This window comes from Vidua macroura, chromosome 20 (assembly GCF_024509145.1).
Source record: "Vidua macroura isolate BioBank_ID:100142 chromosome 20, ASM2450914v1, whole genome shotgun sequence".
NCBI lineage: Eukaryota > Metazoa > Chordata > Aves > Passeriformes > Viduidae > Vidua > Vidua macroura.
The window spans coordinates 9,728,792-9,746,860 of record NC_071590.1 but is presented as its reverse complement, the minus strand read 5'-3'; the positions used below and the strand labels follow the sequence as shown (position 1 = coordinate 9,746,860).

At 46.8% G+C, this 18,069-nt stretch overlaps 1 protein-coding gene across 4 annotated transcripts; it reads right to left on the bottom strand.

The window, feature by feature from the left end:
• Nucleotides 1-525: 525 nt before the first annotated feature.
• GGNBP2 (gametogenetin binding protein 2) lies at nt 526-17,687 on the bottom strand. 4 transcript variants are annotated; one of them, XM_053995990.1, is made up of 15 exons: nt 17,605-17,687; nt 16,744-16,871; nt 12,932-13,012; nt 11,051-11,304; nt 10,340-10,438; nt 7,871-8,029; nt 7,679-7,792; nt 5,967-6,176; nt 4,820-4,994; nt 3,753-3,947; nt 3,075-3,225; nt 2,708-2,833; nt 2,475-2,626; nt 1,844-2,092; nt 526-1,190 (listed from the first exon to the last, which is right to left on the bottom strand). In XM_053995990.1, exons 2-15 carry the CDS (start codon nt 16,834-16,836, stop codon nt 987-989), a joined length of 2,262 nt encoding a protein of 753 aa, XP_053851965.1. In that variant the 5' UTR covers nt 16,837-16,871; nt 17,605-17,687; the 3' UTR covers nt 526-986. The 4 variants fall into 4 exon arrangements, with proteins under 4 accessions (XP_053851965.1, XP_053851967.1, XP_053851968.1 ...); XM_053995992.1 differs by having other exon boundaries at nt 5,973-6,176; XM_053995993.1 differs by lacking the exon at nt 7,871-8,029.
• Nucleotides 17,688-18,069: the final 382 nt, after the last annotated feature.

Here is an 18,069-nt window from a genome sequence, read left to right as displayed (position 1 = left end):
TGAGCAGCGCGGTGAAGGGGGTGTTATCCCCCCTCCCCAGGGCTCAAATAATGCCCAGAAATCTGAGGAAGCAGATTAATTGGAACAGAAGAGGCACGGCAGGTATTGAATTGATGAAAGGGTGGGATTTAACAATGCCCCCACAACAGCCCAAGCTGCACCTTCCAAATCCAACCCCCTCCCCAAAGCGTGCTGCCCTTGGGCACGGCCCTCAGGCCAGGGTTTGCAGAGCAGAGCCCCCACCAGCTCCGTGGCCATCCCTTATCCCAGCTCCTGGAAGCAGAACAGGCACCTGATGCCGAGCAGTGCCAAGTTGGGAGTGTGCCACCAACACAGCCAGGCCCTCACAGTCCCTGCTGGGCTGGCAGCAACTCCACATCCCCAAACCATCTCCCTGGAGGAGCACAGAGCCTGGTTTTCAAGGATCTGTCCTTTCCCAGCCCAGCTTTCCTCACCTTACCTCCACCTCCACCCACCTGAAGCGCAGGAATTGAGCACTCCCGAGTACAAACATAGACTCCCACCTTTACTATGCATATTAATAAATATTCTTTATTTAAATTTTTGCACATTGCGCTTTAACATATTACATCCAAAACATTTTGCAAATGGATGTCTACTTTGTAAAATCTTATATTCAGCTCCTTGTCATTCTGTACAGAATTATAGGTACAACATTACTTTGCCACTAGTTTGCTTTTTGTAAGTCTCACAGGAAGAGAAACATTGAATGAAAAGAGATGGCTTAAATTAGAAGAGAGGCTTGCACAGCTACTCAACTAAAGATTACAAGCCTGGAGAAAGAACAAAATTAAGGAAATCACCTCCACCAGCCTCCCCCTGAAAAAAAAAAAAAAACAAGAAAAAAAAAAAAAGAATCACATTAATTTAAGATAAAATTTTGCCGTAAGTCACTAAATTAAGTTTGGAAGGAGAAGGCGCAGTAGTCATCTCGAGTTTCAGTGACAGACAGAGTTGGATTGGGTTCAGTTGGCTCCAGCTGTTGCCAGCCAGCTGTTGCAGACGGGCCCCTTGTGATCGTTGAGGCGACAGTACTTGTTGAACTTCTCCTTCAGGTGCTGCCGGTACTGCTCCCGGTTGCTGTAGAAAGACTTGTTGTTTGCCATGAATGATTGGATTTCATCCTGGGAGATGAACAGTTCCTCATCAGAAGTGCACTCTGACTCATCCTGCAATGAGAACGGGGATTTCAGAGCTCCAGCACATCTGTCCCCACCGCTCCCTGCCACACCAGCCCAAAGCTGATCTGGACACCCCGCTCACACAGGGCTCTGCTGGTTTGAGAAACAGCCAAGATCCATCATTAAATGGATCCAAATCTGCTTCAGTCTTAGCACATTCCCATGGGAAGATGATAGATTTTATTAGAGGGTTTTGGGGGAAAGGTGGGGGGAAAAAAAAGAAGGAAGGCAAGAGAGAAAGATGAGGGAAGACGAAAAAAGAAAAGAAAGAAAAGGAAAAAGCAGGGAAATAGAGCAAAGGATCTAAATAAGTGGAAGAAGAAGGAAAGGAAAGGAGAGAGATGAAAGCTGCCCAAGGAGCCTGCAGTGGGAAGTCACATCTGAGGCCTGAAGGCAGCAATAATGCCCACTTCATGTTACGGAATAACGCAATCCTCGACAATGAGCACTTGCAACACAAGTTCTGTCACTGCATTCCAGCGACCATTTCTCCTCCTCTGCAATTATAAACTTCTCAGGGAACGTGCACAAGGAACTGAACTGAACACTGGGACTCAATTCCTCACTGGGAGTTGAGTTCTCAACTCCAAAGATTAAAGCAAGATGCTACAACCCAAAACTTGAATGCAGAGGTTACTTACAAGGAGTTCCACTAAGCTTTTGGCACCTTTTCCAGTATCAGGGACAAGTGACATTTCTGTAGGTTCTGCAAACTGTGACACATTTTTCATATGCTCAAACCAAGGCAACTGCTGGCCGCTTTTGTCTGCGCTACAGCAGCTCTCAGCGTGTGTGTCTTTGGTCTTGTCGCGGTGAAACTCTGTGTGCGTGAGATTTCCTGAGGTCTCTCTGCTACCTGCATCTGCCAGACAGCTCCCAAGTTTCTGAATCTGAAATGGAAAAGAGCCTGCAATCAACTGCCAGCAGTGTTTAGTGTGGAGTATTCGAGCTGGAGACGGAAGCAGAGGGAAAAGAGGAAGGTTCAAAGGTGAGCGAGGGTAGATATTTATACTTAAACGTGTGCCTGGAGAGCTGGGGTGGCACATTCACTGAGAGTGAGTAAAAGTGCACATGCTTAGGAACACAGAAGAGACTCCACCACAATCTACTCGAGAGGAAGGACCTCAATGCCAAAACTTGGGATGACAAGGGAACAAGAGATCCCTGTTGTCCCATTTTCAGCACAAATCTCAATCGGAATTTAAAATCCTTCCGTAACTACTTTCAAATGTAAGCACTTAGAGAAGCATCTGGCAGAGCCATGTTCCTTACGTGGTCATTCTCACACTTCAAAGCTTTACTTTTCTTTTTCTTCTTTTTGTTTTTGCCTTTTATGTTACTCTCCTCTGCATTAGCCCAGCACTCCACACAGCTATCTCCATCCTCCTCCTTGTCGTCGCAGCGATGGACGCAGGCATCGTCCCCTGCAAAACACAGCCACGTTTCTTTTGAGATGCTGCAGCTCTGGGGATATTAAAGCATCATTATCTTCTTCCCAAACCTACCATTTTCATCATGGTTGCAGATGCCCTCAGTGCAGGCCACGTCCGAGCCCTCCCGGGACCCCGTTTCGCTGCCCTCCATGCTCGAGGAGTAGCCACAGTCGCTGCCAGTACAGTGTGGAGATAAACCTGAGACAGAGGCCAAAATTACTGCCATCTGTAGGAACTGCTGCACATTCTTTAGTTATGCCTCTAGCAAGAAAGACTTCAGAGAACCCCAGACAGGTTTGGATTGGAAGTGTCCTTAAAATCACCCTCATTCCACCTCCCTGCCACGGGCAGGGACTCCTTTTTAAAAACAGGTGACCGCTGTTCACCCCGTGAATGGCAAATGCTTTTTAAAAATGAAAAATACTGACATTTAACATACCTTTCTTGATTTTAGGTGAGCCTAATAGGGTACCACTACTAGGACAAGTGCAAGAAGTGCTTTCATTAGTAACAATTACTTCTACACAGTTGTTGGCTTCTTCGGTGCTACCACAGGCTTTGCAGCTGCTTTCCGTGAAGTTTGAGTTCTCCTTCAAACAGAAACAAAAAACACTTGCAGGCACTGAAAGCAGCTCAGCCAGCATTTTTGTAAAGGATACTCTTTCCATGAGAAAAACCAGCTGACACTGACTGATAACAGCATTGCTTAGAATTCTTCACAAGTACAACACAACTAAACAAAACCCCAACCAATTTACCTTGACCCACAGTCACAGCCCATTAAGGTCGGCCAAGGGATCCTGAATAATAACTGCACTTAAAGATTCCACCTCTCCAAAAATTCAGTGGTAATTGTCTACAAGCAGCATTTGAATCCCCAGGTTCTGAGAGACTGGCATGACCTGAACCTCAGATTTGTGATTTATAAAAAAACCCCACCCCACCAAACCCCAAAAGCTGAGGAGTCCCAGGTAACTACTTCACAAAGACTCTGCTCATCTCAAAGAGCATTAAATTCCACCAGGGACACAAATACAAGAAAATCCCTCAAGAACTCTACCATGGAACAGTGAGCTGATGGATGAAGCCCCATAAAGCCCCAGCTATCCATGTTTACCTTTGCCTGATTGATTTCCTTCTCTTCTGCTGCCTGCAGAGGAGCAGGGATCTCACACACACATTTATTTTTCCGTCTGTTCTTCCGCTTTTGGCGTTTCTTCTCTTGTTTAAGCTCTCTCACTCTCTCTTCTTCTGAAAACTCTTCACAGAGCTGCTCCAATCGACTAATGCCCTGCACTTTTTCCACAGCCATCTGTTTACAAGAGGTTAGGTCCAGTTATGGAACTCATCACAGTTCAAGCTTTTTCATTTATAAAACAGGAGAAGGAAAACAGCCACGAATGAAATCCCAGTAACACAACTATCGACTACAGGAGAGAAATGCCCACCAAGATGCAGCCACTCGGTGTAGATTGCTGGAAACTCATGTGTGGGGGAGCTCTGGCTTGCACCTATGGCCCAGATTCACATTTTTCAGTGAAGAGCTGCAGATTTTATTGCATTGGTGGATCTGTGATACTCTGGTCCTGTGGGAGTAAAAAAACTCCAAGAACTAACCAGCTCAAGGTTCCACTATGATCCTTCCCAAACTGATTTTCCTCCTTCTTCTCTGGTGTTTTAGAGGTTTTTAGAGAGAACAGTTATTATGAATGGAAGATGAACATAACAAAAAAGATATCCATGCCATATAAACTGATAATGAATATTAAGTATTGGCAGATGTTAAAGGAGTTCTGTCTGAAGCTCAGGATCCCACAGGATCAGAGTGCACTCGGAACAAGCTGAACACAAGAGTTTGCAACCACTTTTGTAATTCAAAAGCACATCCTCCAATGCAATCAGGTAGAAAAACGGAATTAATAACACAGAAGGTTCAGTGTACTGGAATGGGCAGCTTGAAAGTAAAAGCAAGCCTCAATCTTTTATATCCCAGTTTATTCCACATGGGAACACACTCCAGTTGTGCTGTGCATGGATGTCACACAGCTGAACAAGGGACTGACTGCAACACCCTTGACACTCCTTCCAGCCCAGTGCTGAAAAGCAGAAAATGAACTACAGTGACAACAGGCCCAGTTACTGCAGCAGCTCAGACACAAGTTGGACAAAACTGGATGTTTTTACCTCAAAGCTCTTGCGTAAAGCATCGACCCCCAGGTAAAAGAGCATCTGCCACGTCTGCTCCTCAGCCCTCAGCTTCTGCCAGATCCGGTGCAACCTCTCGTAGAGGTGGATGCCCAGGCAGGTGAGAACCTCCTCCTGGGCTATGTCTATTGTCTTGGCGTGCCTCTCTCTCCGTCTGGGGGAAAGGGGAACCAAAGCATTGTTAGGGCAGCTAGAAGCCAACCAAGGGATCAAAGCAGGGCCGACGTGTTCTCTGGAGGTACAACTGCAGCTGTGTTTGCAGGAGCAGCCTGGCAGGGCTCTGCTGTGCTGCATGCAGATGCAAAATAGAAAGGAACAGGTCAAAGCCACCACTGTGAAGCAGCACTGTGCCTTGCCACCTCTGGCTTCAGGTGCCATATCCTGCCCTTCCTAGGAGGGATCAAGAGTTTAAATGCCAGAGATGCATTCTTTTGTGTCCTAAAATTTGCTGGAGTTCACAGCAATTATTTCACCATCAGTTAGCTCAGGCTGAATAAACACACAGGGAATTATGTACATTACTTACCGTGCAGAGTAAAAACATTTCAGTATTAATCTGTTCATTATCCATCTATTATCTATCAATTTGGTCAATCTGTTAAGGGAAAACTACTATGAAAGGATTTACCCTCCTTATTAAACAGTTATGACTGAGCTTTAAAGGCACTGAGGTTGGAACTAGATGATCTTTAATGTCACTTCCAACTCATTCTTTGATTCTCCAATACTGAGCTCAGAACTGTCCTTTTCACTGGACAGTTTCAAGCTGCTTAAAAAAAGGTTCGGAAATACACAACTGGCAACAAGGCTAACTTGAATACTTGGCATTTGGCAAAACTGGACCAAGGCTCTCTTTCTATTTCGCATATTTGAACACCTCAGTGGGCAAGCAGGCAGCTGCAGGGAGTGAACAACCAACTGGAAGACATTTGGTCACTTCCTTCCTTCCAAAGCACAGCTGAAAACCTTCCAAGCGCTCTCTCCGAGCCTACGCCAGGTACAGATATCCACAACCACGAGTTCATCACACAGCAAAGAGGCAAAAAAAGCCACTTTGGACAAAGACATTTGAAGAGTCAAATAAAGAAGCAAAGCGCTAGATAGCCCACTCTAGCCAATTACATACTCATACCCTCCTGCGAACTCGGGCTCGGCCCGGCCCAAGAGGTGCGCGATGAAGTCGGTCTCGCAGCACACGTGGATGTGGCGCTCGTGGGGGCAGCAGCGCAGCCCCTCGTACAGGGCAGCACAGTAGCCCTTCTCCTTGCTGCAGTCCAGCTCCCCAATCAGGATGTTGTAGGCACGCAGCACTTTGTTCTTGCAGTCGGTGCAAAATCTGGGGGGGGGGGAAGCACAGAATCAGGCGAACGCGCCGGGTGCGCGGTGATGTGTCTGAACTGGGGTGTGGGAGGGCTGTGCTGCTCCAAAAAAATGTAATTATTATGGTATTCTGGCTATGATCCACCTAAATTGACCATGAATTATCCCATCTATTCTACGTTACTGACCTGGATATCAAACTTCTGTCCTCTGACCCATGGAGCGCAGCCCACCCAGCAAATCCTCGATTTGAAGAAATCCCCACAAGGAATTCAACTCAAAGATCAGAAATCTCAGCAGTGAGCAAATACTCCCTCAAAATCTCAAGTAACACATATCACATCTCCTTCCAGCAATTCTTTCAAGTGTACTCAAGTGAGTGATAAGAAACAAGGCAAAGTATCCTCCGGTGCCTGCTGTACAAGAGTGATCCTTGTTTCTACCACAGACATATTTTGAATTATTAGATTGCTGTGCTGATGGCCAAACGAGGGTTATTTATAACACAACATGCTCATTTTAAACATGTGACAGCTCACGTGTGACAGGAGTATACTTATAATTAAAATACAAGCAAATTAAGCTCATTCTGTGTCATAAGAGGAGTAACCTTCAAGAGGCTACGAGATCTCTTGCTGGATGACTCTAAAAATGCAAGTCAGACAAGCTGCTCACATTTCAGCTCAAAGCTGGCTCCCCATGCCAGCTTTGGATGGTGTTTTTCCCTCTCCTAGTGTCTCCAGCCATTCAACAGCACTAAATCAAAGATATTTTGCTGCTAGAGCTACGATACCTGTCTGCTTTCTGTGGTGGAAGGAGAGAAAACAGCAGTATTATTGCAGGTTAGCACCAGGAAGGCAGCCAAGGCAGTGTTTAATGTCACAGGAGATTAAAGTTATTTTGTTTCCAAAGTGTTATTTCCACAGCACCGCCACCCCCGCGCCCATCTGTGCCCCCACAGTTGATATCAGAACCTTGAGACTGCTGGAAATTAAAACTTTTCAATCAGCACGGCAGGTCCTGTGCACATGCAACTATAATTTAATGGTTTATTTCTGCCCTGCAAGAGAGATTTAACAGCACCAGGCATAAATAAGTGGTTTAAAACAGTGCTTTAAAGGCAACACCAAGCCTAAAATCTGCTTGCAGTAGAGCAGCTCACAGGATTCTGAAAAGGCACATAGTCCCTGAAAGCCTAAAAACAAGCACAGCCCAAGAGCAGTCAAAGAGTGAATGAGAACACACAGTTTTTAAACTGTAAATCATCATTTAAACCCAGCCAAAAAAATAAGACAAGCAGCTAGGACTTCATCAGAGGTCTCCACATCTTCCCTTTCATTGAACACAAAGAATGTTCCACCATCTTTGTCTCATCAACCGCGTGGCAAAGCCTCCCATCACCACCAAGCTGAGATCTTCAGCTTCACAAGAAAAAAACCCTCTGCACTTTGAGCGTTTTGAGCTCACAAAAACCAAGTGATTCCCCAAAGGAAGGTGTGGTTTGCTCCCCTCACATACCTGTGTTTTCGTAGGTAGGTTTCTAACGTTTCTAGGAGGCAGCTGGAGTCGATCAGAACCACTTCATCCCTGCACTCCTGGGACATGAGCTCCCACACATCCATCCAGCAACCCCTGCATGGAAATGACACCAAACTCTTCATTATCCTGCTGGGGGGCAGCAAAGAAACCCAGCAGAGCCTCATTCTTTACCTGACTGCTCCCTGGGAAAGTCCATAGCAGAAAATGATGCTACACTTGTTCTTCCTCTTCCTGTCTTCTCTACTTTTCTTAACTGCTCTTAATTTCTTTGAACTGAGTCTGCTACTGCTCCTTTCATTGTCACACAGTATTACCAAACATTTTTCAGACCTATAACATATATATTATCAGCTAGTTATTCTTCCTTAAAAAATCCTATGGAAAATGCTGCTCTGTTCCTTAATTTAATTTGAATTCTTTATAGGCTAAGCCATAACATCTATGAAAGTTTGGGTCAGAACTGACATACAAATTTTGCTTTCCATGTTTATAACCCAGACTCACCATGGCTTTCTAATGTCACAGCTGCAAACCAGCTGTGATTTTCAGACTATTACTTTAAGTATAAACAAATACAAGTTTTAATACTTGTCAGCTGAAGACAATTTGGTAAAATAACAAAAGAAAAAAGCAAAACGAAAAAAAAAAACCCAAAACAACTTTCACCATAAAACATCCTACCTCAAATTTCAAAAATCTGTTAGAATATCAAAGTAACTTTACAACTCACATTTGGATGTGCTAAAAGTGAGCAAAAAAAATGGACTTTAACAAGTCATGGTTACTTACAGGCTTGTCTACACTTGACACTTTATCAGAATGGTCATTTCTGTGTTATGGACACAACAGAGCAGGAACATGGGAAGAAGCAGCCCTGTTTCCTAATGAGAGGAGTTCTGTGTGCCATTACCCAGTTTGCCAGGTCACAGGGCTTGCATTTAGGGGAGTTTGAAATGCTCCTGAGCCCCAAACGGAGCTGAGGAGCCAAAAGCCAGGCACAGACTGAGGTCATCAAGTAACCCTCGAGTGGCATTAGCTGCTTACATAACTCCTCTAATTAAACACACAGCTCCAACTCAAAGCCTGTTTTGTGTGGAGGAAATGCCCAACAGATGCAACTCATCTGAAGGAGTTTCTTGTAAAGACGTGGAGCAGGAGCTCTAGGTTGGTAAATGAAGTTTGTTCTGTGACAACAGCCCAGCCAGAGCCTGTTTGTGTCCACTGCAGGCAGATTTATTTGCATTTATATCAATGCTGATAAACTCTGGTCACTTGTGTACACAACTCAGGGGTTTTAGCTGAGATGGGGAGTGCAAGTCCTGCTTCTTTAGCAAGCTGCAGTGCTTGTCCACAGGCCATGTTCTCTGAGAACCCCAACGTTTTACCTGCAGAGTATAAAACATTGCTCTTCCTCATATTCCCTGTTAACCTGCCAGCATCCAAAGAACTAAGGGGATTTATTCCAGCATGAAATGAGGAAATAAAAGCAGCATTTTCCTCTCTATTCATTCAGCTTCAGAATTGTTCTACCTTGCCAAAGCACCAACTGCAGGTTCCACGGCATCTGTTCTCACACAGGAAAGATTAAGCTTACTAAATATAAAAGAACCCCAAAACCCACTTTCATGATGCTATGAATTTGCTTTATTTAAAAAATAAATATATGTCTCTACACCCCTATACTCTCAGGATCTTGTGTAACATAAGCTTTAAAGTAATTTTGTGAAAGGCCTGTAACCAAAATATAATAGCAGATAATGATTAGCTCCCAGTATCCTCAATCAGCACAATCAAAAATCAAGTGTCAAATTCCACATGCCTGGTATCCCAGGGGATTTAACTAAACCCAGAGAGACTCCAATCTGCATAGAAAAATACATGTCTTGTAACTGGAAACCATGAGCAAGCTTTCACAGGTTGGAGGCTTCAGCAGCAGCAGAACACAGCTGAGTAAAAAAGGTCCAGACACTCCAATTAAGCCCAAGAGACTAATTTATTGGTCATCATATGAAAAAAAAAAAAAAAAAAAAAAGGAGCCACACCACAAACAAGAAACCTCCTCAGAATCCACAATAGATTTACAGGGAGTGTTTTTCTGCTTAACCAGCTGGAATAAATCATTTCAACTTCAAGACAGAGGCATATATGCATATTGTGCAGTGGTGTATTCAAAACATGCTGTCACTTTTGAGAAAATACATTTTATGGAGTTCCAGTTTTAACCCTGCATCCAACCACAATAAAGCCCTTGGTTAACAGTTGTGCAAGGAATTTTTAATAATGCCAAGCAAAAGGATGTATATTTATTTAGCATGTACCCTTTGACCTAAATGTGAGAAAATCTGCTGAGCAACCATTTTGGTCTAGAGCACAAAAACCAGTTTGTCTTTCTAGAGCACTGTTTATATCACAGTGCACAAGCCATCCATGCCCTGGGCATGCCCAAAACTCCTGATGCTTCTCTTCCTTCTCCCCAACAACTATTTGGGTCTGCTACAATCCAACTCCCACTCTGGCAAGCAGATCAGAGCATAAAAATTGATCCCAATGCTTAAATGATCTCAATGCTTAAAAATAAATTAGTCTCAGTACTTTGCCTCCTTAAAATATTTCAATTGTGCTTTTTAAACACAGACTTACCCCAAAGGTTTTGGTTTGTGTGTGTCCAGGGAGTGTAGCTGACACCTCTTGTTCTTCTTACTTTTGGGAATTGCATCAATCATGTCATTCAGTTTGGACCTATGGAAAAGAAAAAAAAAAAAGTGAGGAACTTTGTATCCTGAAAACCACTGGATCAGGTTACACTGCCTCACTTTCCCCATCTCAATCTCAACTCTGCTCTGACCTTCCCTACTTTTCCTGCTAACTGGAGCAAGAAGAACAAGCTGAAGCCAACTGGAAGGCCAAGACACACTGTGCTGAGCACTCACTGTTTGCTCTGCTGACAGCTGAGGAACTAATGGCACTGGGGTATTTGTTGTGCTCACCAAGCCCAGAAGGTTTCACTTTCTCAGCGTTACCTTTCTACCCAAGAGCAGCAAGCTTTGGTGGAAAAAATTAACACTTGTATTTCATTTTTTTACACGCCAACCAGTGAGGCAAACACTCTTCTTCCAGAGACCACGAAAACCCCGCAGGGCCTGCATCAGATTAAGGACCGAACATTAAACACTGGCATCTTCCAACTGCAATCATGGCACTGCAGCTGGTGCTATCAAAGATGAGGTTTGCTTTTTCCCCAGTTTAGGCAAGGAGCAGCTGTAATTACGGATGTTGAAGAGGAGAACGTGCTGCGACAACTCGGCAACGCGCAGAGCGCGGGGACGGTGCAAGCAGCTCGCAGACACTGACCCATGCACGTAGAAGAGCGTGTAAAGCTTCTTGGCATCAGTCATGCAGCTGCGGGTGACTGAGAGCACCCCCTTGGGCCCCACGGTGAGGGGCTCCAGGGCAGGGTTCCCTGACTCCACGAGCTGGGAGAAGAGGCGCTCCACGCTGCGCCGGCAGCCCACGCACGGCACCAGCTGCGACAGCGCGCTCAGCACCTCCCGCGACGTCACCATCATGGCAATGTTCAGGTCCTGCTGCTTCAGCATGCTGTGCCTCTGCAAAAACACCACAAAAACCAAATCATTTGATGCTTATTCTCCTCTTTTTTTTGTTCTCCTCTTCGTTGTCTCCTTTCGCCGCGAACGCTGCTTCAGAATAACCGTCCCAACTGGGAAATTCTTTTTCTCCACCTCAGCACAGATGTTGTAGGAAAAGGTCTCACACACACCAACTGCAAGTTTTCAACTTCTGCTCACACTCGTTTTGTCTTTGGCACATGGAAAGGAAATTCACGAAGGCTCGTTGGCATTTATGGAAATCTCATTTACAACCAACTTGTTCTGCTCAGACCGCGACAATTTAGCAGGATTTTTCTTGGAAGGCTAAATGCCATTTCCCATTACAATCCTACTAGCTGGAATTAAAGAAAGCACACATTACTACTCAGGGTGAAGCCTTCCACTTCAGTAGTGAACATCCAATGTGTGCTATTAATAGAACATTAATGAGAACACCTTCTAATATTGCTTACGTCAATAAACAGTTGTAGCTGTGTCTCCTGGCCCTTGTGTCAAACACATCCAGGCACACGTCCTCACAAAAAGCACATACCCTTCTAGTCCTTCTCACTGCTGAATTACTGCCTTGGCTTCCAGCAGCACTGGAGTGCCACCAGCAGAGCTGTGCAGAGCAGAGAGTCCCTTCCTCACACCCCAACACACAAACCCACACTTGAGTTGTATCTGCACAGGGAATGTCATGCCACCATGGAATTTTCTGTATTATTGTCACATCACACCACTCAAACACTCCCCATGCACAAAGGACTTGCCACAGCTTCTGGGGGAAGGAAGAAAAGACCACACAGCACAGCAGAACTCGCATCCACTGAAAAGAGAAAGCGTCCTCAGCTCCTTCTATGCAATATGGAAAGCAGAGGTACATCAGGCAACGTTTAAGGTTTGTGCTCTTACAGGAAGGCCCATTAAATCACCTGCCAAGCACTATCACTCTGCAATAACCCTGTTTCCTGTAATTAATTGCAGGAGTCACAGCAAAGCAGGAACGAGCTATTTTCACAAGGCAGCTGCACTTGGCATGCAGCACGTGTCTGCACTGCTGCTGTCAGCCCTGAGGAGGCAACTGTGCAACTGCAGAGCAGCAACCTCTGCCCCTCTGGACATCAGGAGGCACCACTCTGCAGCTGCTACAGGTGTCAGAATTGTAAGAATTTGGCACGTCAGTTTCTAGGATTAAAGTTTCTGGGGTACCACAAAACCAATTCTCACTACTTATCTACATAAAATCTACAAACTGGCACACAAATTCTACCCTGCTATGGGCACTAATCATAAGAACCCAACCTCGAGCAATCCACTCTTCCACTGGAAAGGGTGGTTCAAAACTGCTCAGAAAAATAAAAATTAGTATGTATTTAGAAGCTGTAGCTCCCACTGTAAGTTCTGAGCTCTCAGACGTGCAGCAATTGCCTCCTGACAAGACAACGTGCAATAAATGCTGTGGAATCCAGAGCACAACTGAACCCTGTGCACTTTGGTACCAATGTGTGATTGCTCCCAGGTGCTGACGTGTCTGAGGCATTCCAGGAGTCACAACCTCCTGGAGAAGCAAAAACACAAACCTGAGGAAAGCAAAAATCTCACTTCTTAGGAACTGATTTACCTGGATGAACTGTTTCAACTGTGTACTGTTATTCTGATGTCCATCGAGGTTCAGCACATTATCAGGAAATTCCATCACCATCTATACAAGAGAGGAAAAACAATTTAAAGAGGAGCTCTCAGACAAAACAAACAAACAAACTAACAAACAAAAAAAAAGCCAAACAGAGCATTAGCTGTTTTACTTTCTTGGGGGAAATAAGACTGAAATGATGTTAAATGCTCATTCTTTTCACATAATTACTGGAGCTTGGGAAAGGATAAAAGTAATTGTTTCAGATAGTGAATATTTCAGCAAAGTAATAAATGCTTCATTGATATAATGTTCTAGAGGCAGTTTATAAATGGCAACTCTTAAATAGCTGTTAGAAAGCAAAAGTTGCTAAATGGACCATCAGTGTTCAAATTATCATCTACATGACTTGAGACCCTGCTTCAGTTAAAAAAAAATAAAATAAAAAAAAATCCTTCAACACACTGAGATCCAAATGGACCCAACAGCTTAACTCGATTTATAAAGCTCTGAGGAAACAGTCACAACAGTTTAATGACAGAGTCGACTCCTCCAAAGGCTAATTTCAAACCATATTAACCCAACAAGGTACTCCAAGGCACAGTTTGCTTTGTGTGATTGCAGCTGCAACTCTCAAGAGGCTCAAAGCAAAATGTTAAGCCTACAGAACAATGTGATTACTTGTAAGTAATTAATAACATTTCTTATCAAATTACTGAGAAACAAAGAGGGTAATTTCTTGGGAGAAGGCAAAATCTGGAAAGCAACTTTCAGTCAAAAATCCAACTGTGCAACCATGGAATAAAATGAAAGCAACTAGAAAAATATGTAAAGTCTGGCTTAGTTCTCTTCTCTGTCCAAACTGAGAAACAGGGAATTTGTCAATATGAATACTGAAAGTTCACTCTAAAATGTGAAAGGCAAAATAACAACTTTGGTTAATAACCCCAATGCAAATGGAGCACCAAATAAAAGTGTCTGATACACCCCTTTTCCTCCTTCAGCTGTCTAGGGAAGGCAGAATTCCCTGCTGCCTGCCTAATTACCAACACGACCTCCAGAGAACTCACTTTTCCAGGCACTGAACACCACTCCAATATAAACACCATTTCTCTGAGAACTGTTTTGCAGTGCCATGTGCCCCAGTCTGAGCACTGGCCTTATCTTAGTGCAGAGCAGTGCCACAGCCAGTGCCAATCCTAACCCCCAGCTCCTTTTCCAGCCTCCCTCACACCCCTGATCCATCCACACACCAGTTTCTGCTGCAGATTTGCAGGTTTCCTACATCACTAATGTGGAGTTTCTGTGGGCCAGGAGCTACAAGCAAAAGTAAAAGCTCTATCTGCCAAGAGCAGAGACAAGAGATAAATCTGCCTATTTCTCCCCCCTCGCCTTCATCTCCCACTATCAGACAACACCCTGAGGTATTTTGTACAACAGAGCAAGAGAATCAAAGACTAAATTAATTCATGTGTCTGATGAGATTTTATTAAGTGGTTAAACATCAACCACCATCACACCCTGAACTGGAAGGGGGAAAAAAAAAATCCTGTAATACCACATCAAATGGAATGCCTTCTAGAAACCATAAAAGCTGCTTAAGAAATGAAAAGGGTTCAATACTGAAACCTCCTTTAATTTCTGGCTGAGCCAGAAGGAACAGGGAAGTGTGGTGGTGAAGAATCCACTCAGGGCAGCAGCATCTCCCTGCACCTGAGCTGCTTCCTGGGCTACTACAAAGCAAGGTTCCAGATGAAGAGCACATGGGCCATTCACTCCTCATTTGCAATCACTAATCACAGATCCCACATTTAAGGCACATATTAACTCTTTCAGCTGACTGGTCGCACTAATTTTTAAATTTGAGTTTTTGGAAGCCAGTTACTATCAATACCCACCATTATTTTTTAAAGATAGTGCTGCAGATGTAAAATTCTGTTTCAAAGACAGCTGCATGTCTTGTAATAGCTCTCATTAAGTATTTAAAAAATAAATTATAGATGACAGACAAGGAAGCTCAGAGTTCATTCACTTGCTTCTGCAGATTTTTTTTTTAATAAATGCCTCCAGAAACCACCTAGAAATCCAAATACTTTGTAACAACAGTAACACAATCATAAAAAATAAAATGGACACAGAGTAAGATTTCTTCATGGTGAGGATGACTTGCACTTGCATAAATGCCTTTTCTCCAGATGGATATAAAACTGATTTACAGCTAGAGGACCCTTTCAATCATGAGGATGTAAAAAGCAGAAGGGCAGCAACAACACAGTGCAATTACACAAAGTTTGGGCCTGGTATTAAATTCTGGGACTAAACCACAAATGGCATTTTAGGTCTTCTGAAGTCATCCACCTGGTAGAGCTGAATTTTCACTCTCAACCTATTACACACAACAAAAAAAAAGCAGAGCGTGGCAAGTCTACATGACACAAATTAATGGGTAAATTTTATAGGGAGTCCAGGAAGGATTAAAAAAAATAAAAAAAAAAAAAAAAAAGAGAGAAATCCAAGAGCTTAAAACCACATGGAAAATGAATGGGCAAAATAACTTTCAAGGTGTGGCCAAGACAGCAAAAAACTCAAACTTGCACTATTCCTGCACAGTGCTGGGTTTTCCAGGTCATCAGCCCCTCTAGGAGAGGCAGGTACGGCTTTGGACAGCTTTAGGGGAAACTTTGCCTGATACCTGAACAGAGAGAAGCCAAAAATAGTGATGATAATTGGTAAATTAATAATATGTCACCTTTCGCATTGATCAAAACTAAAATACAGCAACAGGACTTCCTTCAAATGCAGCAAAACCAGATGGGGCCTGTCTGAAGACATTCAACACTTTTGTTCTGGAAGGTGGAAGAATGGTTTGGGTTGGAAGGGAACTTGAAGATCATCCAGTCCCACCCCTCTGCCATGTGCAGGGACACCTTCCTCAGCTAATAAAACTCAGGGATTCTTCCATCCTAAACATCAGATTAGGAATTTAATCATCCCCATTTTACATCGCTTAAAGTAACAACAGTTACTGTCCAACTATCATGAGAAATCAAATATGAACCATTGAGATACCAAATTACACTAAGTGCAATATTATTTTCAACACATTTTCCTGCTTTAAGGATTAAAACAAAGAGCAACTGGCTAGTTTGAGATTTTTTTTTTTTTTTTCCATTTGCTCTGTGTGCTCCTCCAATGCAATTTTTTGAACCTTCCTCTAAACTCACGAGGAGAAGGACCAGAGAACCTCCAAGCTGCATTTAGTTGATTTTTTCCACTGAATCTTCTGGAAACGGCCAAACCACGTTTTCCAACTCCCAGCAACACCCTGGAATGGGAACTCTCAGATTCGTTACGTTTCTGCAGACTCCATAGCCCTGACTTCACGCCAAAGCTCTGGAAAATGCCTTTAGCCTTTCCTGGCCTGTTTAAGAGCGGAACAATCGGCCGGTTTTAAGCCGGGTTTAACGTTAACATGGCTCCCTTCCTTCCCAGCAGAAAAATGGCTTTGCTCCACCCTTGAGCACCGAGGCACGCTTGTGGCTCCGGCACAACTTGTGCACAGGCCCCGGCACAGCGATAACTCCCTCATTACGCGCTTCGCCCGCTTCCAGAGCCGGCCATCAGATAAAAAAAGTTGCCACATTCAGCTCTGTTAACCCCAAGTGTTGCAAAGTCCCGAAGATTAACGCTGCGGGAGCCCGAGGAGGAGCCAGCGAGGCCCGGCAAGGAGGAAAGGCCCGGCCTGGGAATTGCAACACGCGGGAGGCGCGGGCACAGCGGGACGGGCGGCGGGGACTCACCGTGAGGGTGTCATCGATGTAGAGGGGGATCTGCCTCTTCTCGAAGGGGAACTCCTCCTCGCCGTCCCGGCACACCGCCACCAGCCGCGCCATCGCTGCTGCTGCTGCCGCTTCCTCCCCGCTCCAGCCTGCGGGCGGCCCCGGCCGGAGGTAAACACCCGCCGCGCTTCCCCGCCACACTTTCACCAGCAGCCGGCACCCAGCCTGCGCTCCCCATCGCCTGATTCACCACGCCGAGCCCGGCCCACCCACCCCGCCGGGAGGGACCCGCGCGGGCCGGCAGCGGGCCGGGAATGCGGCAGCACACGGGCGGCGAGCGGGCACGGCGCGGGGGGGAGCGCGGGCAGAGCCGCGGGGGGATGGAGCCCCCCGAGGAGAGGGGGAGATCCGAGTGGGGGAGACGGAACCCCGGGCGGGGATGGAGATGGGAGGTCTAAGAGGAGAGATGGAGCCCGCCACGGGGGGAAAATGGAGCCGCCACGGGGAGATGGAACCGCCACCCCCCCCGCCCGCCACCGGCCCGGCGCGGCCGCCGGGACCCGCCCAGCCCGGCGCGGCTCTGCGGCTCCTCCGCCGCCCCCGGCCCGCGCGGGGGGGAGCCGTCGCCTGCCCGGCGCTGCCCCGGGCTCCCCGCGGAGCGGCCCCAGCGCCCGCCCCGCCGCCTCCCCGCGGGCTCGCAAGCCCGGCTGCCCCGGCAGACCCACCCCTTCCTCCCGTTGCTGCGCGGCCTCGCCCGGCTCCCCACGCCGGGCTGCGCTGGCGGGGAGCCGCCCGGCGCGGCGGTGGGGGGGGGGGACCCTATGCTGCCGCCCCTAGCCTCGCCCCCCCGGGAGCGCTGCCCCGCGGCCGGCGGGCCCTTACCGGCTGCTGGCGGCGCTGGGCGGCCCGGGCGCTGTGACAGGCGGGCGGCACCGCGGGTCCCGGAGCCGCCTCCTCCCTGCCCGCCCCGGGGCCGCCCCGCCCCGCTCTCGCGAGAGCCGCGGGCGCCGCCCGGGCCCGCCCCGGGCACCGGCCTGGCTTCGAGGCCGCGGGGCGCAGCGGCCGCTCCGGCCGGCCGGGATGTGCGCGGGGCTGTGCCTGCGGGCGTCGGGAACGGCTGCCGGCGGCGCCAGGAACGGCCCCCGCGGCGGTGGTTGGGCCGGGGGCGGGTGCCGGCCCCGGGGCGTTGGGGGTTACAACGAGCGGGGCCGGGCCGGGCGTTACCGCGGGTGCGGACGGCCCCGCCGGGAGCACGGGCTGATAAAAACGCGCTGAGCTCAACGCTGCGAGGCACGGCGAGGGGGGAGATTTTGGGGTGTCCTGCGCAGGGATAAGCGCTGGGCTCGG

Excerpts from the sequence above, each read along its gene's own strand:
- GGNBP2 (XM_053995990.1), bottom strand. The coding sequence starts at position 16,836 with ATGGCGCGGCTGGTGGCGGTGTGCCGGGACGGCGAGGAGGAGTTCCCC. Across the intron at positions 13,013-16,743 it reads ACATCGATGACACCCTCACG|ATGGTGATGGAATTTCCTGA; the intron begins GTGAGTCCCCGC and ends TCTCTTGTATAG. Across the intron at positions 2,627-2,707 it reads CTGCAACCATGATGAAAATG|GGGACGATGCCTGCGTCCAT; the intron begins GTAGGTTTGGGA and ends TGTGTTTTGCAG.